This window comes from Ambystoma mexicanum, chromosome 10 (genome assembly GCF_040938575.1).
Source record: "Ambystoma mexicanum isolate Mex_15411 chromosome 10, UKY_AmexF1_1, whole genome shotgun sequence".
NCBI lineage: Eukaryota > Metazoa > Chordata > Amphibia > Caudata > Ambystomatidae > Ambystoma > Ambystoma mexicanum.
In genome coordinates, this window is record NC_090932.1 from 1,012,577,413 (window position 1) to 1,012,604,188 (window position 26,776).

At 44.3% G+C, this 26,776-nt stretch overlaps 1 protein-coding gene across 1 annotated transcript in view; it reads left to right on the plus strand.

The window, feature by feature from the left end:
* Nucleotides 1–26,776, plus strand: part of ALG3 (ALG3 alpha-1,3- mannosyltransferase) — a 149,308-nt gene that overhangs the window by 9,647 nt on the left and 112,885 nt on the right. The window contains exons 3-4 of the mRNA XM_069618814.1: nucleotides 8,707–8,854; nucleotides 16,554–16,714. Of these exons, the coding sequence (XP_069474915.1) occupies nucleotides 8,707–8,854; nucleotides 16,554–16,714 (309 nt within the window). The remainder of the gene's footprint in view (nucleotides 1–8,706; nucleotides 8,855–16,553; nucleotides 16,715–26,776) is intronic.

Genomic DNA, 26,776 nt, shown 5'->3' on the forward strand with positions numbered 1-26,776 from the left:
TAGCCTGAGATCGCAATGTATATCTGGATGAACAAAAAGCAAGACCCAGTCATGGCGTAGGAGCATAAGTGCTACTATGCCCATGATGTGGAGTCCTGGGTATTACATTTCTAGACAGAATTAGTGTAGCACAGTCACTGTGATGGTGTGTTAAAGCAACTAGGCATTTATTGTCGAGCATATAGGGGGACAGCCGGTGCATAGCGCTCAATTTAGTTCATCATTGGAGCTAGTTCCTGTGTCCTGGTTGTTCTTGCCTGCTTGTATTGGTTACCAAGCCTTTTCTTGGCTGCTGATGGTGGATTGAGTGGCCAGAACGGCCCCTTACATGATTTTAGAGGAACAGCTAGGTTGTGAGAGGTTTCTGGAAAGCCATGTAGTCTTGGCTGTGTTGAAGGAGAAGAGGCAGTGAGTTCCATAATGTTGGCGCCAGGGTAGAGTCGGTGGACCCTCCAATCCTGGCCGAATTTGAGGTGGTGACCACTAGGAGGAGGGCCATGCTTGACTTTAGGGTGTGGGTTGGGAGGTAAGGTGTGATCTTGTCTTGTAGGTATTTGGGGCTGGCTGTGTTCAACGCTCAGTGAGTAATGCACAGGACTTTGAAGGTGGCCCTATGTCCAATTGGGAGCCAATGTAAGGTGGGCAGGGCAGGTGAGATGTGATCCCTTCCTCCCATTACAAGAAGCAATCTGAGAGCCAGGTTTTGGACTCTTTGGAGTTTTAGTTGGTAGGTTGGTGTACCCAGGTAGAGGGAGTTCGCATAGCCAAGCCTGGTCGTGACTATGGCCATAATTGCAGCCACTTTATTGGTATATGAGATTCGTTGAAAGAATGGGAGGGTAATTTACATTACTGGGATAGGTGAGGTAAGGCAAGATGCGCCTCAGAAGCCTAAGGTGGAAATGACAGAATCTGGATGCATTGTTTATGTGGTGAGACAGTTAGGTGTGTGTCCATTGTGCAGCCCAGGTTTTTGACATTGGTGGTGGTGGTGGTGGTGGTGGTAGGGGGGGAAGAGCCGAGGAAGGGTGGCCAGGGAGACGGTTGGGAGAATAGTTGTTTTTCTGCATACCATGATCTCTGTTTTCCCTGGGTTCAGAAGGAGATGGTTACTTGTCATCCAGCGGTCAATGTCAGTGAGACATGCTGCTAAGTCAGGGCGAGGGTCGGAGGTCTATGTGGGAATTCTCAAGATGATTTGTGTGTCATCAGCATAGTTATAGCTGGTGAGGTTGTGAGAGCGGATGATCCCGGGCGTAGAGGTCATGTAAAGGATGAACAGCAGGGGTGAGAGGCAGGCGCCTTGAGGTACTCCAGTGTTCCCTGGGCGTGCAGTGAAGAAGAAAGGGGGGAGATAGGCTATCTGTTACTGAGAAAAGAAGCAATTTAGTTCAGCGCTGAGTCTTGGATTCCTAGAGAGTGCAGTCTGTTGAGGAGTATCTGTTATGTTAAGTGCATTTATGTAAGTGCACATACACCCGAGGGCATCTTGGCGCTTAGGAGATAAGGCAGAATGCCGTAGTGCAGCTAAAAGAGCAAGGTTTTTAATGCTGGAAAGCAAGGTGGTCAGAGATGTCACTCAAACGAATAGGAAGGTGGTTCCACGCTCTTGCAGCAGCAGTATCGTGTGGTTAACGGTGTACACCCACCGAGAGGTCAAGAACAAAAAGTACTGCACATTCTTCTGAGTCTTCAGTGCCTTTGAGGTCATCCCAGATAGACCTCAGTGTGGTTTCTGTTCTGTGGTGTGGACGGAAACCTGATTGCACAGGTCTAGGAGGTTGCTGGATTCCACAAAACAGTTGAGCTGTGAGTACGCATTGCGGTCGAGCTTTGCCAAAAATCGTGTGTTGGAAATGAGCCTGTAGTTGATTGGTAGGAGAGGGTCGAGGGATGCTTTCTTAAGAAGAGGGATGACATGCGCGTTTAAATAAAAAAAAAACATATTTTTATTGGCATTTTCTTAAAGTCAACAGTAACTATCAAACGCCCCCCTCCCATCACTGCACTTCCTCATCGTTAAAGACCCTAAGTCCACATAATTTCCATTGATTGTACACTATTCACATTATGTCCAAAATGCGTACATTTTGTGGGCACCATTGTCATATAGTCTCCTTTTTGAGATATTCCAGGGCTGCCCCCTAGTCTAAACTTGTCAGCATCACCTTGCACTCTATAGGTAATCACTCCATCGATAGTATTCCACATATTCTATGTAACCGTTCTGCCGATGTTGCGGGGCTCTTTTTGTTTCCACCGTTTGGCCAATACCAGCCATGCCGCTATAAGCATTACTGTGAAGGCTTTCTTCAGGGGCTTAGAAGGGAGTGAGAATTCCAGGTTGAAGAGACTGCACATCCATTACCTCAGGGTGAAGATCGAAGGAAAGGGGATCATTGATTGTATTTGGGCCCCCACTTATATGTGTCTCCAATCCCCCTTCCCTGTACATCCCCTCCAACGTTCCTTTGAGATGCTGGGATAAATCCTGTGTAGTCTTTCCGGGGTGTAGTGCCATTGTGCCATTACTTTATACCGTGCCTCCCCGAGTTGGATTGATCTTGTTAGTTTGGTATGTTTCCCCATAAGTTCTCCCAATAGTCTCTCGGAATGGTTTCTCCCAGAGTTATTTCCCATCTCTTCATGTATCCCCAGGTTTATTGCCTTCCACATCAGCTAGAATCGCATATAGTTTTGAGACCATCTGTTTGTCGCCTGTGTGTGTGCTAATGAATTTTTCAAATGCCGTCCGCTCCTGGGTGGCCGCTCTCTTCATCTCGGGGTGCATCAGCCAGTGTCGTAGCTGGTAGTACCCCAGTCTGTCCTTCTCGGTCAACCCCCTCGCGCTTTTGCAGTCTTCAAAAGGTCTTATTTTCGCTCCCTTCATCACATCGCCCACTTTTGTGCAGCCCACCTTGTGCCATTGGTTAAATGATCCCCCAGAGAGAATTGAGGGTTCCAAAATAGATGTGAAGGGGGACGGGCATGTGGAGATGCCGCCCTCGTCTACCAATTGGTCCCAGAGGTCAAACGTGACTGCTATGGCCTGGCTGATGCATGTGTTTTGAGGTCTGTCCTCCCTGTGTAACCACAATAATCCTACCAAAGGGGTCCGTGCAACAGCCTTGCCCATCCTCACCCTGGGTTTTGTTTTGTCCCCGTTAGCCATTCTCTGATTATTTGTGATTGTGCCGCTTTGTAGTATTTAGAGAAGTTCGGGAGGCCCACTCCCCCTTTATGTTTGGGCACCATTAGCGTCTTTAGGGCTACCCTAGGTTTTTTTGTTGTTGAAACAAATGAATTGCAAGACCACCTTTTGGAGGTCTTTGAAAAAGGATTGCAGGACCCGGATGGGGGTGCCCCAACCATGACCCAACCATGAGATCCGCAGGGGCGACCACCCCAGGTTCTTCTTAATTTGAGAAAGAAGCACTGGGTAGTTTGCTTCGCTATTGATTGGAGTACCTCGCGCAGTTGGGCCTCTAGTTCCTTCTCCATTGCCTCTTACGTCTCTCGACTTCTGGGCCCTTAGTGTTATGAGTTCCCCCTGTTTTACCATCTTAAAGGCATCCCAGAGGCCCTCTTCTGTTATCCCCTGTGTGGCATTCCTCTCGAAGTATTCATTTATTTCTTGCCTATTTCCTCTTTCATTATTGCGTCTTGAAGTAGTTCTTGGGGGAAGGTACTCGACCAGTCCCGTGCGCATGCCCCAGCCCCACCCCTGCAGGGTTACAATGATGTGTGCATGGTCCGACATGGGGATTACTCCTAGTTCTGTTGGGTGGAAGTTCAATATATGGTAGTGTGGGGAAGTGCCGACCAGACTGGCTGGAGCCTTCCCAACGACCGTATGTTGTGGGTACCCCTGTGGGTGGGACCTGGGTGAATGGAGTGTGTGACGAATATACACTTCTTGTTGTGGAAGTCTGGTATCTGGTGTTTGACACAATGACTGAGACAGCCCTACCCCAAACTGGTATGAATGCAGTGTGTAGTGTTGAATGGCGTGGTACTTGTCCGAATCCACATTCTGTGTTATGAGTGTCTGGATGGGGAAGAATGGCCTGAATGCACCGTGCACCTGATTGGCTGACTGACTGCCCTTCTGAGTGATTGGTTGCCTGAGTGTGACCCAGCAGAATGAATGGGAGATCAACTAGTATATCTGGGGGCCCTCTCACTGCTAGAAATCGTTCAGAAGCTGAAGAGAAACTGGAGTTGAAACTGAAGCTTGACCTTGAAGCCCTGCTGGAAGAGAAGAATTGCTGTTGCTCTACTTCGCCGATCTGAAAGCGGTTGTGTCTCCAAGAATTGATCCCAGAGAGTACCTGGTAAGGAGACCTCTCCCCGAGCTACGAGGGACCATCGTGCACCAGCTGATCTTTGCCAAAGCTCCCTGGTAGACAGACCTACGAAAGGCTGCCGACCGGAGACAGGGACTGCCGCGGAATCCCAAGTAGAAGCACCCGGACGGTTGTCCGTCACTGTCGACGACCGCCGCCACAGTGCTCCCGTTGCCTAAGAACATTTGATCCAAGGACGCTCTCGTCTGCACTGTCGTCCACTTTGTCTCACCGGAGAAAGTCGAGGCCGCCTATGCGCCGAGGAGCATCCATCGGTGGGTTTCCCACCACCTAAAGACCACAGAGACACCGACGACTCAACGCCCTTGCTGGGCCACAGTTCTTCAAACTCTTTGCGGTCCTGAACTATCGACATTGAGGTGCCCTGCACGCCTCTTCCTTGCAGGACGTCTACACTCTGCACTCTACACTCGAGCACCGCTAGGAACGAAGCTGCCACTTCACCGCCGTAGTTCACCCTGTTCGTTCACCCTGTTCATCGCCGGACGTTCGTCGACCCATGGCTCCTGCCTTAAGGGAGTGCACTCAAGAAGGGCCGTCGATTTCCCGATGACGAACTCTACAACACCAGGTACTTTGGGGTTGCTGAACTTTTGGAAAGACTCTTGTGAACAATATATGGACTGGCCTTGTGATATATCTTTATTCTACAGGTTGCCCAGGTGGGGGGATCTCCACACAGAACTGTGTCTAACGGTAGTGGCCAGTATTCTGCCAATTGTTCTAACCAACTGCTTTCCTCTTATATCTATTGTTGGTTTTCTTTACGAACTGATTTGTGTGACATTTAACCGTACAGTTGATGCACTTTAAAGAGATCGAATAGTAATTGTGGTACCACGTAGAACTGTATAGATCTGCCATTGTAGATAACGAGTACAAAGTGAGTTATCGTGATATTGTATGTAACCTTGAACATTAATTATATAAAGACTGTGTTTTAACTAATAGTGTGTGGACATTCCTTTGTGGGTGCCTGGGGACTCCACTGTACTTAAGAACCAGCCTGCATCACCTCCTGAGAAGCTAGGCCCTGATTGCTCGTCCATTTCTACTAACAATAGAGAATCTTGGCTGGGATCCTCTGTGCCTCTCCTCTACCATATAGAGAGCAGAAGTACAGACCCCCCTCCAGTCTTTACACTGGTGGCAGCGGTGGGATGCTTATGGTTTTAAGAATCAGTCTATAACCGTGCCACTTACAAAATATCTGCACTTTGTTAAATTGAGGGTTAGTTGTGTACAAGATAACTGCATTACAAGCAATGGAATCTATTGTGAATGGTACATTGACTAGGATGAGCTTCGAGGCTCTCCAGAGTGCTTGTGAAGCCAAGGAGTTGGACTTTGTGGATACGTCTAGGGCTGAGCTGATAGCTGCCCTGGTGGACTACCAGACTGATGGTGAAACTCTTGAAGGGGGGGATTCAACCAATGAGGACTCTGCCCCTGGGATTGTTGCTGAATCTGTTTCTGGGAATGCCACCATTCCTGCTGCCTCTGTTCCGACCTCCAGCAATTTTTCTTCAGGGAATGCCTTGGAACTTGAGTTATTAAGGATGAAATTAGCCTTTGAATACCGCAAGTTGGAAATAGATGCTGAGCTTAAGAAAGGGGAGTTCATGAAAGATTTGGTTGGTGTGCTTGTGGAGGGTTCCAATATCTTCCAATGGATTTAAGTGTTTGAGATGGCTTGTGCAATTCATGATGTAGATAAAAGAGATTGGGCTAAGTGTTTGTTAAGCAGAGTGCCTCAGACTGGATATGACTGTATTCTGAAACTGAGTGTGGAAGAAAGGGGTCAGTATGAGTGCATGAAGTCTGCTTTGTTTGGCAAGACACCTACCCAATACCTTTTTAAACGGTTCAGGGATTTTAAGAAAAGAGATAATGTGTCTTGGGTTGACTGGGGGAGTGCTGCGCACATGAACATGATGGGGTGGATTAATGGATACAAGGTGAAAACCTTTTGAATTGTCCCACCTTTTTGTTTTTTCAGCATTTTTCTGAAGCTTGTTCACCAGAGCTGCGTCAGTATGTTGCTGACCAGGACATTTTGGATCCCTTTAAACTGGCTAGGTTGGCTGACAAGTGGGTCTTCCGCCGGGTGTCCCCTAAGGACTCCAGTGGGAAGAAGAAGGACAAGGACAAAGAAAAGGGGACCTCTCGGAATGCTGAGGAATCCCAAAAGCAATTACAGTCGGGTAAACCAAAGCCTTCCTCTACTAAGACCCAAAATCCTAATGGGGATAAGTCTGTTGAGGGTGGGAGTAAGAGTAGTGGTCCGCCTGTTGCAAAGCAGGGTCGGAATAGTTCCAGTACTGTACCCCGCACTCCCGGCACTTGTTGGGATTGCGGGGCTCTGGATCACAGAAGGGGTGACCCCAAGTGTAAGGGTAAGGCACTTGGGAGTCCAGGCTGTCAGCCAAACCTACTCCTACTCTGTACCTGACGTGGAGGCCACTGTCCTCCCCTCCGATGCCGGGATCACATTTGGTGCCCCCGTAGAGATTTCCGTAGTGTCCCTTGGGGCCTGGGACCAGTACACGGAAGTACTGGCAACTATCCCACAGAACACCCGTAGGATTTTGAGAAGCGTCCTCTTGAATGGCCAGCCTTCTACTGGTTTGAGAGACACTGGGGCAAGCATGACAGTGGTGGACAGGACCCTGCTCAAGCCAGAGGACTATTTAGGTGCTCCTCTGAGAACTACCAGGTTAGCGGGTGGGCCTCCCAAATTCCAAAGTCCACATCACGATTGGAGACAAGACAGCGAAGCTTCCGGTCCTGGTTCAGGACAACGTGCCTGTGAACATTTTGTTAGGCAACGATTTGGTAGAGTTGGGGATGATCGCGGATGGTCTACCCATGGCTGCTGTGGCAGTCACCCGATCGCAGGTCACACAGGGTCTGGCTGCGAGCCCGGTACTCTCGCTGACGGGGAAACCCAATGTGCGAAGGAAACTGAATGGTAAGAAGGCCCCCTCTGTGGAGGGGGCTCCTTCTCTTCCTGCTGCTGCAGCCTCCGCTGGGACTCATGCTCCGGATGGGCTCAGTCCAGTGGTGAACCCAGTCTCAACTTCTGTGGGAGAAGAGCCAGAAGACTTTCCTGTGGGAGAGGTACTCAACCCGGAGGACCACCCCGACCTTCAATGCTTGTTAGCTGAAGGGGGATCCTCCCGGGCGGACTCCTGTAAGGGTCAGAGAGAGTGCCACTCTCTCGATGGTCTGAGAAAACGGGCCCTGTACCAGGCACAAGGAGAAGTGCCTAGGACATTCTGGATCTATTGGGAGGATGAGCTCCTTGTTAGTGAGCCCACTAAGCCTGAACCTGGTGCCCTCAAGAGGTTGGTGGTACCCCAGGTTTACAGGCCCTTCCTGCTGCTGTTGGCGCATGAGGTGCCCTTAGCTGGTCATCTTGGTACCAAGAAGACTAAACAGAGGCTCTCTGCCCTTTTCTACTGGCCAAGGATGGGAGTAGAAGTGGAGTCTCACTTGTCAGTTGTCTGGCAAGACTGGAGGCACCCTGTTCATCGCTGGACGTTCAACGACCCGTGGCTCCTGCCTTAAAGGGAGTGCACTCGAGAAGGGCTGTCGATTTCCCGACTAGGAACTCTACAACACCAGGTACTTTGGGGTTGCTGAACTATTAGAAAGACTCTTGTGAACAATATATGGACTGTGCTTGTGATATATCTTTATTCTACAGGGATCTCCACACAGAACTGTGTCTAACGGTAGTGGCCAGTATTCAGCCAATTGTTCTAACCAACTGCTTTCCTCATATCTGTTGTTGGTTTCCTTTACGAACCGATTTGTGTGACATTTAACCGTACAGTTGATGCACTTTCAAGAGATTGAATAGTAATTGTGGTACCACGTAGAACTGTATAGATTTGCCATTGTAGATAACCGAGTACAAAGTGAGTTATCGTGATATTGTATATAACCTTGAACATTATTATTATTAGTTTTAACTAATACAGTGTGCAGACGTTCCTTTGTGGGTGCTTGGGCACTACACTGTACTTAATTGCTCGTCCATTGCTACCAACAATAGCGAATCTTGGCTGGGGTCCTCTGTGCCTCTCCTCTATCATATAGAGAGCAGAAGTACAGACCCCCCCCTCCAGTCTTTACAACACCCATTCCCAAATGTGCATCCATTTCAAGAGAATAATATATATATAGGATTAGTAGCTGTTATTTCCCTACTCCTTTATCTCTCTGCCCATCGATTTTCCCCTTTAACACGCATCCTGTCTGTGCCCTTTACTTCTCATTGCCCTTTTGCTCCTTGAGTTTACATGGCCATCTCTGCCTTCTCTCTTCCCTCCAGGTATCCTGCCGGATTCGTTTACATCTTCACTGCCTTCTACTACCTCACGGACCATGGTGCCAATATTCCCCTGGCACAGTATATGTTTGCTGTGCTCTACCTCGTAACTTTGCTGCTTGTCTTCCGAATCTATTGTGAGACCAAGAAGGTGAGTTGTATGTAGGGCACGTTGAACGGAGCAGTTGGATGCATGGCATTGTATGAAGAGGTGTGTTTCAGGTCAAGGCGTTGGAGGGGAGTAGTTGATAGGAGGATAAGGGGCCAGGTGTTCAGGATTGAGAGGTAGTGGATCAGGACTACATAGTTTCGGCAGTATTTTCTTTTATTCTCCCATTCAATGATGTCCACTGAGGGGTACACCAGCCAATATGAGCCTCTTGAAAGAATTGGCTTCAGAACTATTTGCAGTCAGGATTACTGTAAGAAGATACTGTACTCCTAGGTCAAGGCACCATAAGTTATTGCTATGCGGGGATGCCACTTTCAAATTAGAATTGGAAATAAACAGTACGTTCTTGACATTTCAGATGAGCACGAACCCTTACAAATCTAAGTTAAATCTTTTGGGATTACATTTCTTCAAGGCCTGTTTACCAAATGGCTATGTATACAATCAGCATATTTTACAAGCAGGGGCATTCACCTTTACTCCTACGTAGATGATTGGCTATTAAGAACCCTGCATCTTTCTGCTTCTTACAGGGTGGGCTTCTTTTTTACACTTGAAAATCTGTCATGTAGTCGAACCCAGAACATTTTAGTGTCTGCTGAAAATCTTTGAGACAGAGATGGCAGCGATCTATCCGACAGAAGCCATAACTTCATCTCTGTAGAAACTTAGTGAAGTGTTTAAACCATGCCAGGTTCTCTGTTAGGAACTTCTTAAGTACTGCTCTAGCTTATGCCTTCCTACATCGTTCTTCACCACCAGATGAGACGTTCCCATGCACAGACCATGGGAGGACCATGTCACAGTTTCTCCTCGGGCAACCTCTTTTCTCGAGTATTGGTCCTGGTGCTCTTAACCAAGTTTATTTTCAGGGAGCCAGTTTCTGTAGCAATATTGTTGACAGCTACACCCCTCTGGATTTTGAATGCTTAGACTGGGGCACTCTCCTTTCAGGGATGTTTATCCTTCAGAGTCTGATCATCGTATTAAGCCAGAAGTCAGTCAGACAAGTTTTTCAAGTTTTCTGCTGATTGTTTTGGTCCTGACAAACACCACAACTGCAGTTAACGAGGGAGGAGTGAAATGCCCAAATCATACCCAAATGCCAATGTCTCTGGATAAATCCAAAGCTTGTGAAAGGGAATTATCTTGACTGGAGTCCTCCCATTGAGTGAAGCTCTCTGAGCAAACATTGTCCACAAAGAATCACAGATTCTTAAAATGACTATTATTATTATTTTTTAAACTTGTTTTTGTGCGTTGAACATCAAATCTTTTTTTCGATTTTTAGGAATGCACATTGAGTTTACAGATCCTTACATGGGGAATGTTTAGTGAAATCTTGTCGGTGAAACTGGCGGAAAACGTATGTCTTTCCATCTCTTTCACTACTCTTTACGCTGGTTCAAGAAAGGCAAATTGCATTGGGCGAACATGATGGCTTCGACGTGAACCAGACAGATGCTGGTATTTGGATCGGACCTATAATTCTCTCTGGCCATAATAGTGCCGGACCGCCTATCCTTTCCAGATTGTGTGGAGGTCTTGAGGGAATTTCGAATGCTCTTGGGCAGAAAATCCACCACTTAGAGGAATTTCGAATGCTCTTGGGCAGAAATTCCACCACTTAGGTCATGTCCCTTTGACTTGCAGGGTTGCAACCATTATTGAGTATCGTAATGCAATCTGTGCATTGCAGTTGGCGCCTTACAAGCCAACAACAAATTGGATACCTCCAGCACCCAGTTACGCGCACCCAGGGCTCTAATACATTCCCTAAGGGAATATCATTATGCAATTGGTGGCTACTGCCAAAGACCAAGTCAAGTTTTTCTTTTCCAAAGTTTCACATTTTCTCTAGTGTTGGAATATGAAACTGTTGCCTATTATCGGCAATTCCTGTAAGCCAGTATAATTCCAAACAAAAATTGGACTGAGTTTCAGTGGGAGCTGAACATGGTACTTGTAAGTTCCTAAAGACTTTATTTCAATCCTATTCAGAAGTGCAGCTTAAGTTCTTGTTTGGGTAGAATTGCCCGTATTATTTCTGCTGGAACAATTAGAGTATTGAATGTCTTGTTCGTGGTACTGCTTTTCAAAGCAATAAAGGAGTCAATCTGGCATTTCTTGCTTAAAGTTGTGATTTTCATGTCAAAGTATTTTCCAACAAGTTCCTTAACTCCTCCAAATGAACTTTCCATTCCCTAGATACAGAAAAGACGCTTTGTTTGTACCTAAATTGGAGCCAGGTGTTCATAGTGATGAATTACATTTTTGTTTCTAGTAGCTCTAATGGAAGTCTGGGGTCACTCTGTGATGCAACACCAGTAGTGGACACATACATCATCCCCCAGGCCTCTCCTATCCCTTTCTGGAGGGGGCCTGTGCTGCAAGCAGTGCACAGTGGTGTGCAGAGTCCTTATGGGGGCAACAGAAGGAGACCAATGGTATGGCCGTTGGTATCAGTACTACTTTCTCCAAGAGAAGGCCACGAGAAAATAGACCTCTCAAATGCTTTTCATGCTCACCAGTTATGGTGATGCATGGCTCACAAACCCCATTTGTGGAGTCATAGATAAAGCAAGACCATGGTCTGAGTGTACATTGTGTTTGCAGCATTAGACCTGGACTCCTGAATGGCACTCGCCAACACTCTTGATTCTGAGACATAGGTTGTAGGTAGTAAGCCCTCACACTATGCACAGCACTGCTAGGGAATAACACATTTGTTTGCCAAAACCTGGAAAAATCACAAGAGCCATGTGCGTAGGCTGCCATTACTCTGCATCCTGATCCAAAAATGGCAGTCAGTGTCTATCAGTTGGAAGTGGAGGACTGGCCGATCTGGATCATTAGACAACACCCTGCATATGAGCTTAAGAGCAGACCCTGTGAGGAGGAGGTGGTCCAATTTTGCTAGGACCAGTCACTACGAGTGAAATGGATTGGAAAACAGACCCACAAGTTAGAACACATTCTGAATAAGTCTTCAAATCGAGCACAGTGTACAAGTAGACAGGGACTTTCATACTTGGAAGGTTGTATGGTGAAACATAGGACACCGGTTGTAGAGGAGAGTTGTGACCGGAGAGAGTAGATGAGAAAGACCAGAAACACAGCTGCAGCTAAGGGATGGACCAGTTCTGTGGCCACGTCAAGGAGTCTTGGAACAAAGCCATATTTCAAAAAAGGCAACATGCTACGCCATTTCATCCATAGCACAGGAGAGCTGCAACCTTTTGGTCTTTGACTTTAACTTGGCAAACCCTAAGACTAGGAAGTGGAAGAAAGTGTGAAAGCTATCTCGGAGCTACTGGCAAGCACCTGGCTGGTGCTGCACAGCCCCAAGAACAAATAAAGTAAAACTTGCAAGACCAGACTAGACCTAGGTAGAGAGCTGAGTTGTTTTACCCAGAAGGATCCAATGAGGGCAATCCCCCACCAGGGCAAGGAGGGTGATCCCTGACCTAAGGGCTTGCCCATGTAACTGCAAGAAGTTGTTACCCCATGTTTGTAGGACAAAGGTCACTGAGGCTGTCACCTTAGAACAAAGACACTTCCCTGGATAACCTAAGCTCTATGATCCAAGCCAAGATGGACACCAGCCCTCATGAAGACTCCAGCCACAACTTGAATCCAAGCAGCTTTAAAGAAGTGTGCAGTGGCACTCCACTCACTGTGACTGGTTGTTTCGGCTGGACATAGTTCCAACAAGCCACCTGTGAAACTTTGTTTTGGTTTGGGCCAGGGATGGACTTTGGCTCGCTGGTCCTAAAACTCTGTCCAACTGATTTGCACCATACATTGGAGGCCATTCCTTTACCCCTCCTTACCAGATTGGATAGGGGTTTGCCTAAATTGCGAGACCTTTGACATAGGGGAGAACCTCCCAGATCTTAGACAGTGGACGGTTGTTGGGATTCAACATATTCTTGTGGGGACAGACTACATAGCAGTGTGGGAAGTTATCGCCAAATGGGCCCTTTATGTTGCATTATGGTTTGCCTCACTCCTCCATCCTGACTTCTGAAATAAACCTTTCATAGTATTTTTGTGCTTTTACTATTGCTCCCACATAATGATGCTAGGGTTTAGAGAGATGCTTTCTTCAAACAGGGTTTCATGAGGTGGATCCCCTTCATTTGGTCAACTGTAAAACCTAATGCACGTTCATGCCCCATGTTCACTTTCATTTAATCTTGTTACTTGTTTAACTCTTGTTACCTTTCATTGCCTCATGCCATCCCTCAATACTTCTGCTTTTTGTTAATTTCCCCCTTGTTACTTGTTTTTTTTATCATTGTCCTTTCATATCACTTATTGCCTCATTCACTTGCTCTGTCCTGTTCTTCTTGTACCCATCTTTGCCTCTCATTTCCACCTTTACTTCTTTTAACAACTAATTGCTTCATATGCCACTTGATGCCTTTTATTAACTTATTGTGTTGCCTTGTGTTCTCTAGGACCCTAATGCCTCTTTACATTACTTCTTATTACCTTTCGTTATTTCCTGCTTTTTAGTGTTGCTCCTCATTACATTTCTTCTACCTCATGGTCTATACAGTTGCTTTTTGTTATTACATCTTGTAACTATTAATTTGCATTCTTCCAGATTACCTACTCTACTACTCAACTCTAATACTTGATCACTCATTCGATCCTTACATGTTGTTGCCTGTGATTTGTTATCCCATTTGTGTATTGTCTTGTATTCTATTTTGCATTCTCATTGTTTATTAACTCTTTCTCGGTAGCTCTCACTGTCTTATCTCTTGTCTGGTCTTGCTACTTTTTGTTATTTTGTTATAGCTTGCTCTGTCATTGAAACTCCTTTTCTTAAATCTTTTCTTTCTCAAAACATTTGATTACTTGTCACCCTTTACCTCTCTTTCATTGCTTATTAATTGTCACTGCTACATCTCATTGTTGCTTTTTTCCCTTTGTTCCCTCTTGTTACATCTTTTCCTATTCCCTTTTTACCGAATCACACTGTGATCCTTTATTAACCTTTCTTCCACCTGTTGCCTTTGACTTGTTTATTTTGGATGTGATTCCGTGCAAGTGCTTCTTATAGCCTATCCTTGTTTTTTGTTGAATTTGACATTTATTTTACCATCTGTTGCCTCGTGTTACCTTTTTTTTTATAACCTTGCGTCGCATCCCACTTATTGGCTCTTCTGTTCTCTTGTTAACGCAGACTTGCGTTCCATCCTGTTGAATTCTATTTCTCCCTATTGATAAGTGTTTCCTATTGTGGATACCTTTTGCCTCCTGTCTGGATCATTATCTCTCTCATTCACTGCCATAGTCCCTTGCTTTCCCATCTGTTGTCCTTCTCATGAATGTCCCAGAATTCCCCACAAAACGACGGTATATCCAAACTCTTTAACACCCACATCAAACATGCTAATTTCCTATGAAAATGGGACGGACGAATTCGGAGCATTTAAAAAAAAAAAGAATTAACAATGCATATGGCAGAAACAAAGGAAAAATTAACAATGATTTTATCTTACAACAATAAAGAACACGTTTCCTACATAAGTCAACGGATTGAACCATATTGACACTCGGAGTGTTCATCTAAGAAATATTGAAAAAATAAGTAGTCTTTTCTGATGTTCTAGGTAAAGTTGCTAGCAAGCTATATAACATGTTGTTCTTATGTAGACTTTAATCTCCCCTTCCCACAGTAGCAAGCAACTCAACTATCCAATCTGAAAGGCTGAAGTGAGGGCCACACCAGGGAAATGCTAAATCGCTTTTAGGTTTGACTGTGTTGCTGCTGGTTATGGGCCTTCACTTTTGGGCTAAAAAGGCACACTGTTGAATAGCAGGTGCTGGTTCCCTTTTATTTATTTATTTGATTTGTGCTGTTGTATTGACACATTATTTGGGGCTGCTATGGACAGTCTTCATAATGGTAAAAGTGACTCACTTCACGAAGAAACCTGCCTCAACCTGGCACAGTGTTCCTTCTCTCAATTCGCAGATTTTGCTTGACTGTGTGCTTTCACCAAGCTGTGAACTCAAAGGCTTGTCTCTAATTATAGAATACTTTTATTGTACAGTCAGTGAGCAAGTGGTCTTTTAGACCAGAGAAAGCAACACTGTTATGAATTTTCGACTGCTTTAGACTGACACATTTCTCCTTAAGGTGACAAACCTCCCCATACTCCTGTTGGTGCTGTAGTCTGCAGGCTTTAGCATGAAGAATTAGGTGCACTCTTACGGGTGCAGGCGGTGGACCATTTTACAGTTTCTGGTTCGGTTACTTAGAAACATGCTCTGGTGCCTATCTTGGCATAAGTGATCTCTGCTGTACCTTATACAGGCAAGAACCTCGAGGATCCTTGCAGGGACTGATAAATGCTCTCCTTGGGGCCTTGATACCTTGCTGCAGAAAGAGTTTGGCCCTCAACTCAGTTCCAGCTAAGGGTCTTCATCAGTGATGCTATTCGAAGTCCAAATATACTGGTTGCACATGAGTGCCGAAACCAAGCACTCTTTGTTCTGTATCTACCCCATTAAGTTTACAGAGTTGATCACGTGCTGCTCACTCGTGTGAGCAGATTTCATTTTTCTCCGATTGGTGCCACTGTGTAATTACTTGCAGCATTACCCTGTTGTCTCTCAAAATATGGTTTCTCTGAACAGTACCACTTGATGTTACAGGGACAGGTGCTGTAATTCATGGCAATCCCTTTTGGCATTTTTGAAAAGGCACAGGTTATCCCGTCCCAATAATGTTGTTTAATCTTGGTACTAACATAACATAAATCGTTTTGTTTACAATACATTTGAGCACCTGTCTGAACCTCCCTGATCTGTTGCCCTCAGTCGCCATGTCTTCTTTTTTATTTTTTACCCCCCATCTTAATGTTTTTGTTTCTCGTTACACCTAGTTTCCTATTGGTCTTACTTCACCTCTTGTTTCAGTTTTGTTCTGCTTATTATGCCATTATTTTACATTAATGCATTATTCCATGTTGCTGATGCAATGATCATTGCCTACCTAGGGCTTCTTATTACTTCCTCTAATTCCTTCTTGATGACTCAGTCTGTCTTTGCCTATAGTTCTTTTACTTTTTGCTCCCGGCTCTTCTTTCTTTCATGTTGAATCGTACTAACTTTCAACACATTCTGATGGACTTCTTTGACTTTAGTTGTCTCTTCGTGATTCCCATTGCTCATTTCCGCGGTTTGACTCTTATTCTTTTCTCATTTGTTGCATCTCGCTACTCCTTCCTGTCCCCCGATGACTTTTGTTCTTATCAGTTCTCTGCATTTCCCTTCATATTGCTTTTTACTGCCTATTGTTTGTCCCTTGTTGGCTAATGTTGCCCATCATTGATGTTTATTTTAATTGACTTGATATCTGCTGTTCACCATGCCTCTTGCTATTTTTCATTGATTCTTGTTCCCTCCTTTGCTGTTTTGGACTTCAGTTGACATACATTTCACTGTTTCACTTGTTTCCTCCTGCTGAATCTTGTTATTGTTCCTTAACATTTCTTTTCTCGTTTTGACTTGTGTTCCATCTTGCTACCTCTCATTACCTTCTGTTGCTCTTTCACTTTTGTTGACTCTATTCCTCTTGCTACCTCTCTTAAGCATATGTCCCGCCTCAGTATTTTATGTTGTCTTGCTGCTTTCATCGTCTTTCTGTCTCCCGCAGGTACCCCCATATGTCTTCTTCTTCATGTGCTGCGCTTCCTACCGCATTCACTCCATCTTCATCCTGCGTCTCTTCAATGACCCAGTTGCCATGGTCATTCTCTTCTTTGCCATTAACCTCTTCCTGGAGGATCGCTGGTCCTTGGGCTGCTTTTTCTTCAGGTGAGCTTTGAGTGGAAAGGGAAAAGGCTGTCAAAACAGTGGTCCTTCTTCGTCTATGTTCACATCTCGCACCATACTTGATGAGCTTTGTGATTGATTTTGCTTCAAAGGTAATTCAAAGCGGCATAAGGACACTTGAATCAATACTACACTCCATATAATGTAGTATCACCACTGCTCAAGGGGGCGTACAGGGCAGGTAACGTCCCGCCAGTCGAAGCCTAGGTAGGCCTGAGCGAAGCAACAGCCTTGGCAAAGGCTCAGGGCCGTTACTGGCCCTGTACGTCCCCCTGCTCGAGGGGGATTGCTAATCGTACCTCGGGGTTCGTTCAGGGTGCAAATAGTTTGTTGTATTTGTTTTCAGGAGATGGTCTCTGCGCGTATTGCCTGAGCCCAATCTTCTATTAAAAAAACAAAAAACAAGATTGCTGCTGCCATAGGAAAAGCCACTTTGTCCCTTTTCTATGTGTAAGGTGTCACCGTGGTTACATGTGATTTAAACGAATGAAAAAAGAACAAATTAAATTTTAACAAAGACAAAGTGTATTTTATTTTTTTAATTGGGGTGGGGGGCTGCTCATTTCTTTGCTATCATTGCATTCGTTATTTTCTTTCCGTTAAAATCACTCCATACCGGCGAGCTGCAGGCTTTTCCACCTACCTTATTGTCTGAGCGCCCTTCCCTGGGTGCGACTAGACCATTAACTTTAAAGACTGAAACTAGCCCAGGAGGTAATGGCGACGTGATATTTATGTTTGTGAAAACAAGTTTCTTTCTATTTTGCATTTGTATTTATTTGAAGATGTCCTTTTTGATCGGGAAGGACTTGGTGACTTACGAAAACACAAAAGTGTTTGTTCTTATAGAGCAAACCAGCATGGTTCATGTAGTGAAGTTAAGGACTTTGTCTAAAGAGAGGAAGGCCAAGCAGTAGGCACAAGCATTTGTCGAGTTTGCTGCGCACAAGGGTGGCAATCATGTTTTTTGTAGATTGGTCATAAAGAAATGGGCGAATCTTTCCAACATTGAGAAGGCTAATACGAGCAGCAGAGGCGGTGGTAGTGATGAATTGTTGCAGTCTGAGGTCGCTATCAAAGAGGACCTCCAAGGTAGCAAGGCTTGGGTGAGGGGTAATGTAGGTCAGGCGGGAAGGAGTTGTGAGATGGGAGAGGGTAGAGATGGTGTTAGAAGGCAGGAGGAAAATAACTTTCTATTTTCAAAGTGTTCAGAACATGAGGTAGTAGAGAGCTATTCAATGACTGATTGTGGTGAGACAGTTGGTAATATGTGCTGAGATGGCTGGGGTGAAGAAAGGAATGTAGAAAGATTTGAATGTTGTCAGCAAAGAGATAATGGCCAAAGGACAAGATGTATCTGCCTACGGCAGAGGGTGAAGAGCACAGGTCCAAGGACACAGTCACTGATGGTGCTTGTAGCAGGATACCTAAAATTAGGAGGCCTCTGCTTCGAGTCCTACCGTGTTGGTGAAGGGCAGATGATGCAGCTGGCGGTGAACAGTCTTCAGGTCACACAGAAAGGGCCTGTTTGCAACAAGGAGGAAACAAATAACTTCAGCTCAGATGGGTTAACTTAGCCTGGTGGCAACTAGCAGCAGCAGAGATCAAAAGAATATGTCCCTCGATGATGCTGCACAGCCCCGGAAGCAGCAGATACAGTATCTCGGTATCCTGTACAAAGTTGGGTCCCTCTCAGGATGTGCAGGCCTTCCCAACTGTAGCAGATTTGCGGGTCCTAGGAGAGACCAAAGCATGCCAAATGAATAGCAGGACAAATAACCAGTTGTCCCCACTGACTCATGGACAGGAGATTGGTTTTGCCATTGGCATCAGCAGTTCAGGTCTCCTTTCAGTGCTCTTGATGTCTTGGATTCTACTTACAGTGGTCTGCTGAAGAATGGCTCCAAAATGTACCCAGATATACAAAATGCTGTGGTGGCGGTCACTCCAGCCTATCTATCGGGAAACATGCATATGGACCCTAAACCAATTTTCACCAATTCTAAGCACTCGGCTGCCCTTACTGAGCAGGCACTGCTAAGAGGAATCGTCATATATGGCCATTTCCTATCCTGGAGAAAGACAGTGAACAAAGGCAATGGTGCAAAAACACCAGACTTAGAACAAGGGTAGTCGTTTTGGGCATTCGGGTAGTCAAAAAGTGCTCATGCAATATAGATAAATGTGCAAAGTAAGGCACTAGCCAAATATATATAAATATAGACTGCCACCAGCATGCAAAGAATACAGTGATAAATCCTTAAAAAGAAATGGGGATGCAGTCCCCCTGCAATAATATCTGCAGTGGCAGTGGCACCACAGTACCCTTCCTGCTCAAAATATTAGACAAAGTAGCATACCTCCAGGTACAAAAATTCATTGAAGACAACAAACTCTTTGGGACACGACAATCTGGGTTTCGACCAGGTCATGGGACCGAAACCGCACCATTAGACTTAAAAAATCAAATGGATGAGGCTAGAGATGCTGGCAAACCGGCGCTCCTCCTCCTAGATCTCTCAGCAGCATTCAACCTGGTTGATCACACCAGACGCCACCACGTGGATATCATCCTTTCTGCAAGGAAGAACTATGCAAGTCTTCTCTGACTCTGCGTCGGCCTCACCCACCAATCTTTCTGTGTGGTGAACACCAAGGGTCCTGCATCTCGCACACCCTCTACAACATCTTCACGCGCCCCCTTTTGCTCATTCCAGATGCACTGGGTATCTCGTATACTAATTACGCCGACGATACCCAGATCCTCCTTACCCTAACAGGAGACTATGACAGTGACTCCAGGACCTTAAACGACATTTACAACACAATCCAAGCTTGGATGGCAGTAAATGGTCTATGCCTGAACTCAGACAAAACAGAGTTACTCCTTGTCGGTACTAATGAGACACTCAAGAACCTCGACTCCAAGTTCATCCACTTCAGCATTGATAATATCAGAGTCCCAGTAACAAGCGCAGTAAAAACCCTCGGAGTATACCTTGAGTCGAAACTATCAATGACTAGACATATCAATGCCATCGCTTCCACGGCAGCCTGCCATGCTAAGTTTATGACAGCAGCCAGACCATTCCTACCCAAAGAAAACTCCATTATAATTGCACGCGCCATCACAGGCTCAAGATTGGACTACTGCAACGTCCTCTTCCTAAGAACCTCCACAAAAAATCTGGCTAAACTACAGGTCATTCAAAATAACGCCCTACGCGCAGCCCTAGGAATCCCTAAAAGACAGCATATTACTGCTGCAATGAGAGAAGCCCATTGGCTTCCTATCAAAGAAAGGGTCATCTTCAAAACCCTTGCACTGACACACAAATGTATTCACCAAACTGCTCCCACCTACCTCTCTGAAAGAATCCACCCCATCTCCACAACCAGGCCCACCAGAACGCCCTATGCAAACATGCCCACAGTGCCCAAATTTAAAAGAGCTCGCGCAGGTGGCACTAGCTTCCCGTACCTAGCAGCCACCCAATGGAGTGCCCTACCTCCTACACTCCGAGTTGAAAGCTCACACATAGCCTTCAGAAAAGCTCCCAAAACTCTACTCTTGATTTCGCCACACACCTGTCACCTTATCATGCTCATGTACAATGTTTCTTTTTCATCTAAACTGCATAATTGTAATGTACTACTACTGTAACTAAGTAAGTAACTAAGCTGTAAACTTGCAAGTAACAGCTCTGCGATGCGTAGGGTCTGCCCTGTGCGCTATAAAAATGTAAAAAATAAATGAAATAAGTGTTAGAAAAAAGGAAGACATTGGTGACAGGGTCCCCTGTACTGGCGGCATTGATAGGTATTGAAATAAAGCAGTTGAAGAGCAGGAGCTAACATTTCTTCTCTGCATCAGGCTTCAAACAGTGAGCAGTAGCTACCTCTTGTGAACAAGGAGCTAATGCATACCATGCAGCCCATTATAATTTTTCCAGGAGATGGAAACTATAACTATTTGTATGTTACACGCTAGCCATTATGCTTTATTTTTTTTATTTTTTTTATTTACGGTTTACAGTTTATTACAAACTTTTACCAATTATCCCAAAATCCTTCCATCATCATGTTTACGCAATTAGCAATTTCTCCAAAACAATTTCTAAAAATGTAGTCCAGGCATGGGTCCATCTGGTCCTCCCACCCGCATATAGTGCCTCCCACCATGCCTCAGCATCTAATCCAAATTGGGCCAATAAATTGCTATATAGGTACATTCTTAAACTTCGTAGCTCCTGGCAAAACAAAATCAAGTGTTTTAGGGACTGCTTGTGTGCGTTACAAAGAAAGTCTGCATTTGGAATGCACAGCCAGGCCATATCTGTAGAGTGTAGTGTTATTATGGAGAATGTTAGCCGAAATCTTATAAACAGATCTCGATGTTTGTCACTTGGGAAGTTTGTCAAGTATGCTGGAGTTAAGCTATAAGAGGCCATCAAGATGTTTGTAAGCGTATGCTTTATTGCCTTCTAAAAATGTCCTCTAACACATTTATTTAAATTCCAACACACACAGAGTTAATGTCACGTAGGTAAGTTTGTATGGCACCAGTTGGCTTGTTAAGTCAAAGCTAGCACCTGGAAGCTGTTGATCTCAAGCTATCTAGACTTTTCGAGCCTTTAATTAGGATATAAATAGCTTTTTTAGAGACTGACCAGTACTTATCCAAGAAGTGAGTTGCAGTGACAAGTCGGTTGTAAAAAGTACCTCATTTGCTAAAGAGGTTCCCGAAAAACCAAAAGAGCCTGCAGCTCTGCCTGCTGTCCCAAGCAATGAGGCTAAAAATAAGCAAAGAGGGGAAAACCTTTCGTAGCACTTCATATGATCCTTTACTTGGGATTCTGCAGTGTCCACCTATGTCTCCAGTCAATTATGTTTTGCAAGGCATCATCACAGTTGTCTACTGCATGCTGTCAACAGTATTAGCCATTCACTATAAGGTTAGCATCAATCAGTACATCTATATCTGACATACTTTACTGGAGATGGGCAGTGGCTCACAGAGGGTCACTGCAAACATTATTTTATGGTTTCCCAGTGCAATGATGTCAGATTTGTTTGCTGCCTTCAACTCCCCTGTGTCCCTAATTCAAGACTGATAAAGATCTGGGTGTGACATGTGCAAGTCGGATAGGAATTACTGCACCTCTCTATTCATAGCAATATTGTATGTGTTTTTTCATTTAGCTCTGAGCTCCAGCTGCAATGTGTCTGTAATTATTGTGATAGTCAATCTGGGATTCTGTCTTGGTGGAATTAGTAATGGCAACATGTAGATGTTACCTCCGTTATCGCACCGTTATTTGTTGAACGGGATAATTCCATTTGTGTCTTCACATTTGAACATAAAACAACCTTAACTTGAATCGTTATAACCCCTGTCATAATGACCAGGTTTTCTCAATTACAGTGGGATTCAAATTACTAAAATTTATTGGAGGTTCTTAACATGCATTTTCAGAAACTGCCCTGTGGGAGGGTTCTGAGAGGCCAACCTAGTTAGTGCAAAGAATATGTATAGTCCTCACACAAAAGTGCCTGCGCCACACATTATACTCGACATCAAGTTGTCAATTTATTGGTTCAGAATTCGACATTATTTAATTGACTTTTGCCCTATAAGATGACACGTGTTTCGACACTGCATGTGTCCTTTTCAAATCAGGGCTGATATAGTACTAGAACCCAATATAATACAAAGCACATATCATAGTGAGTCAGTTTAAAAAATGGCAATTCATTCAAATAATTATGTAATCCAACAAAAAGGCCAGATACATAAGGAGGGGTGAAGGGAGAAGGAGTGGGCAAGGAAGGTTGTGGAAATAAGGAGAGAAAAAACAAGCAGAATGATCAATTTACATATATCGTTTGTAAAGCAATTTTCCAAAACCACAAACCCTTAGGGCAATCCAGTACTGATTTGGCATTAAACATCTCATTACCATAATGTTTGACTCTAATCTCTTAGTTCTTATTCATAATATTCAGTAGTGTGTTGTACGGTGTTCTATAGTATCCACTCATTGGTTAATTCACAGTTAATGTCTCATTCCCAGTATTTTTATAGCATTAAAAACTGTGGCAGGGCATGAGACCTTTGGGTATTATGTTTTTTGTCCTTACCTATTGCAGATTAGCTTGCGTGGTCAGTTCTGTAGGCTTGTTAGTCATATACGATAAATCCCTTCTGTAAAAGGAAAGGATTTGTATTTAGGTCCTTAGTGCAGTCTGAATACGGTGGACACGGTCATCTCGCCCCCAGTTTCATATTTTTATTAATATTATATGAGCAAAAAGGTTCTGTCTACATGAGCTTGAATTAATTAGACGCCTATTGGTACACGATCCTTCATATATAGTGCTGGTACAGTACCAATTACAGGTTGTGTGCTGCCCATTCAAAAATACTTGCTCCATATTAGTTTCCAAGTAGAGCTGTTTGCAAATTTTATGCCGGCTCGTACCGTGTTTTGGATTCTTATCATTGAGGTTTCCCCTTAGCTACGGGCATTGCAAATATTACGAACAGCTCATAATGGGCATTTCATCCCAATTAGCAGTATTCCGTCGGGAAAATCAACTCGCTAAGGGCTTACCTCAAAAGACACGTCTCTTCGCGTCGGGTTCCAAAATCACAAGGTCCGCAGTGTTTGTTGGTCGTAGCTATAGTGACGAATGCAGTCCTATTGCTGTGTTCATGGCCCCGCACAGCTCCCTTGCCATGAGCGCCATCTTTTGGGTTAACCTTGCGTTTGTATTCGAATATAGTATGCAATGTCGGCCACACTCCCCCACAGACCGTGGTATTGCTGAAATGGAGACTGCAGTCTAATGTTCCTTCCTAGCGTATTTCGAAAGGATATACTTACCCATTCGTGTGTGTTTGTAAAATTTGAGAAAATATGTAAAAATAAAGTAGATTCTTTGAGAAAGTATATTTTTGTGAAATTTACCCCGTGTTAGGAATTCAAATTACATTTCCATTATAGAGTGTGCATTGATCCTTACTAATTTTGATCGATTTCATGATACTAAATGAAAGAAAAACCCCAGACACCCTGTGGGGTGTCTGGGGACGCACCAGGGCCAATCGCGGAGGGCATCACTTCACTTGGGTCTGCCAAGGCTTGGACTGGCAGGCCATTGCTGGCTCTAGCCAAGCTGTTAGGATAGGCTGAAATACACAAATAACGAGAAACTACTCAATAACGGAGAAACTCCAAGTGTACGAGAAAACCATGCTTTATTCCGATACAAACGGCCACTGGAAGAGCGTGCAAAAGACCATCTCAAAATGGCGTTGGGAACAGCAAGGTTTTTTAAAACTAGATAATGGTCATAGCTGATGTCATAGTTAGTAATCATCATAAAAAGTGTGCTCTCACTCAATTGGTTAGTTGAATAGAGAACATCTTGTTACCTATAGGTAAAACCTTTACTATTGGTTCTTCTACAACTTATAACTCCTCCTAGATACATCCTTCTACAAATGATACATTTCAATCTACCATGCCATTGGTTGGCACTCTACTACACTAGTCGATTCGATTGGTCGTTCGTTTGCTCATCCCACCTTGAGCACTTTTATGCTGTGCCAAGGTGTGTGTTGGGGGAGGAGAGGTGGGCAAACTGCTACGATCCAGTTTGAAGTGTGAGGAGCCAGGAATGCGATGCAGACACAGAGGACTCATGTTTTGGGATAAAGACTTAAAGGGGTTGGGAAAATGCTTCACTATCCCTAGTCTGAGGCTTTTCCCTACCTCCACCAAAACAAATGGGTCGGTCCTTTGTCAAGATTTCCAAAATTATATGTCCTGTGTGTAAGCGATATTCAATCAACACTACAGCTAAGTCAATGCCTAGTCTGGGATGCTGAGGAAAACCCTTATTGATGTATTTTTATGTCCAGTTCAGGACTCTGGATGACAACCCTTGTATAACACCCCCCTCAAGAAGTAGGTTTGTTTTGCAAATTAAAAGGTTTATTTGAAAAATTAAAATATATATATATATATATATATCACACTTTTATAATAAATTAATAATTGATATCACACTTATGAATATGAGCAGTAATCAGCAAGCGGTAACTTATGAATAGGAACAGAAGAATAAGGTGGGAAAGAATGCTTTATATGGTTCAAGGAAACGCAATGATGAATGAAATGCAGTACAGAAAATAACTTGATATGGCTTCAACAAAAGACAATGTAATCACTTTTCCTTGACAATTCACTCCCCCCACTATGCAATGTAAGAAATGTAAGGAGAGCACACAGTCTTCAAGAATCCCAACAAAATGCAATACGAAATGCAGTCCCCCCCAGCAAGCTTAGAGGAAAACAGGTAGAGGTTTGAAACGCAGGCCCAAAATGCTTTTAAATGTGATGGCAATGGATGGGAAAATGTGCTAACTGATTTTAATTCCCTCTAGAGATTCAGGGTGAGTGAGAGATGCTTGTTGGTATTAGTTCAGGCTCACTTTAGCAATGCTCTATGAGTTATTACCAGGTTGCAAACGGATTTTAACAAAGGAAAGAATGGAGCTGTTATTTTGATAAGTGGAGAAATTGAGCCAAATCGCGGTAAATTTCGCGAGTGCGTAAATCGCGATTGCAGAAGATGTATAGGGAGTAGGAAGTCGGTTCTAGGTTCGTTGGAAATCCTAGAATAACAGCTTTAAAATGAACGTTACATTTCGTTCCTAGCCCAAACGGTTCAAGAGATACGGACGATTTAATAAAGGTAGTTTTTCGGATTTAAAGTAAACTCAAAATGACAGGTGACAGCTTGCAGCTGCAGAATTGACAGGTGACAGTTGTGCAGCTTTAAAAATGACAGATGACACGATTTCTAGGAGGCTGTTCTAATTAGGTTAAAATAGTTTGGATTAGATTATTTTAACTAAGAGATTGGGTTCTGCACAGTTCTGGCGGATACTCACTCCTAATTTTGAAATGAATGGGCCTCGTCACGGATCTGGTCAACACGTCCAGTGGCGGTTCTCTCTGCTCGGCGGGTCAATCAGGCACCGGTTCTGCTCACAGCGATGCAGATCTCTGGTTCTGCTCACAGCGGTCTGGGTCTGGTCTGCGGTTCCTGCAAAAGTTCTTGGCACAGAATTCAAACTGCTCGCCCGGCTGTTGAATAGTTTAGTTACGTTTGCTGGATTCTGTAGGCCTGCTGAGAATACTTTTGCTTGCAGTGGGCCTTCTAGGTTCAAAGTTCTCTACTCTATCTTTAGCTTGGAAGTCTAAGTGTTGGATCTCGGGATGTGAAGTCGTCGGTCAGCATGCTCCGCAGCAAATGGAATTGAATGTCTCTACCTGTCCCAGCAGTCTCTTTTTATGCGTTTTTAAAAAGTGGGTGGAGAGGCTAGCATCACTAAGCCTACCCCTCTCTTGATTTGATAGGTCAATAGATTCTTTGGTCCCTGATTTGGGAAGGGATAGTGTGTCAGAGTGATGTCATTTTTATGACCTGCAGAAATGACACTCCCCTGGTCAATGTGCACACAAATCTATTCCTGATCCAAATACATATTTCCCAGGTACACAGTTGTTTGACATCACATACACACATCATATATTACTAAAGATAGTCCCTGTCCCGACTCTGGCGTTTCTAGGAGCTTGCATTCAAAAATGGCAACTTATTTTCGATTTTAGTGGGTTTTGCAACATTGGTTTTTCATCAAAAATTATACAAAGGTACATTTCCCTTCCACATATATCCCAGTAACTTTCCATGTCTCTAGCTCAAATACGGTGTCTACAATATTCATAATTAGCGGGGTTTTGCCCCAGAACATGGTACAAATCGGAGTTTGGACTCAAATCGTGAGGGCATTTTCCATACTAAGGCTCTCAAAGTTGTACATTCCTGTCATTTGGTTACAATAAGTTATCACTGTTTCTGTAAAATATATATTTGTTGTAATTCAACTCCCCAAAGTGTTTGGGTCCGCCTCCAGAAGTCTGGGTGGGTCAGTGATCACATGTCTCCTTGCTGGCAGAGGGCTGTTGA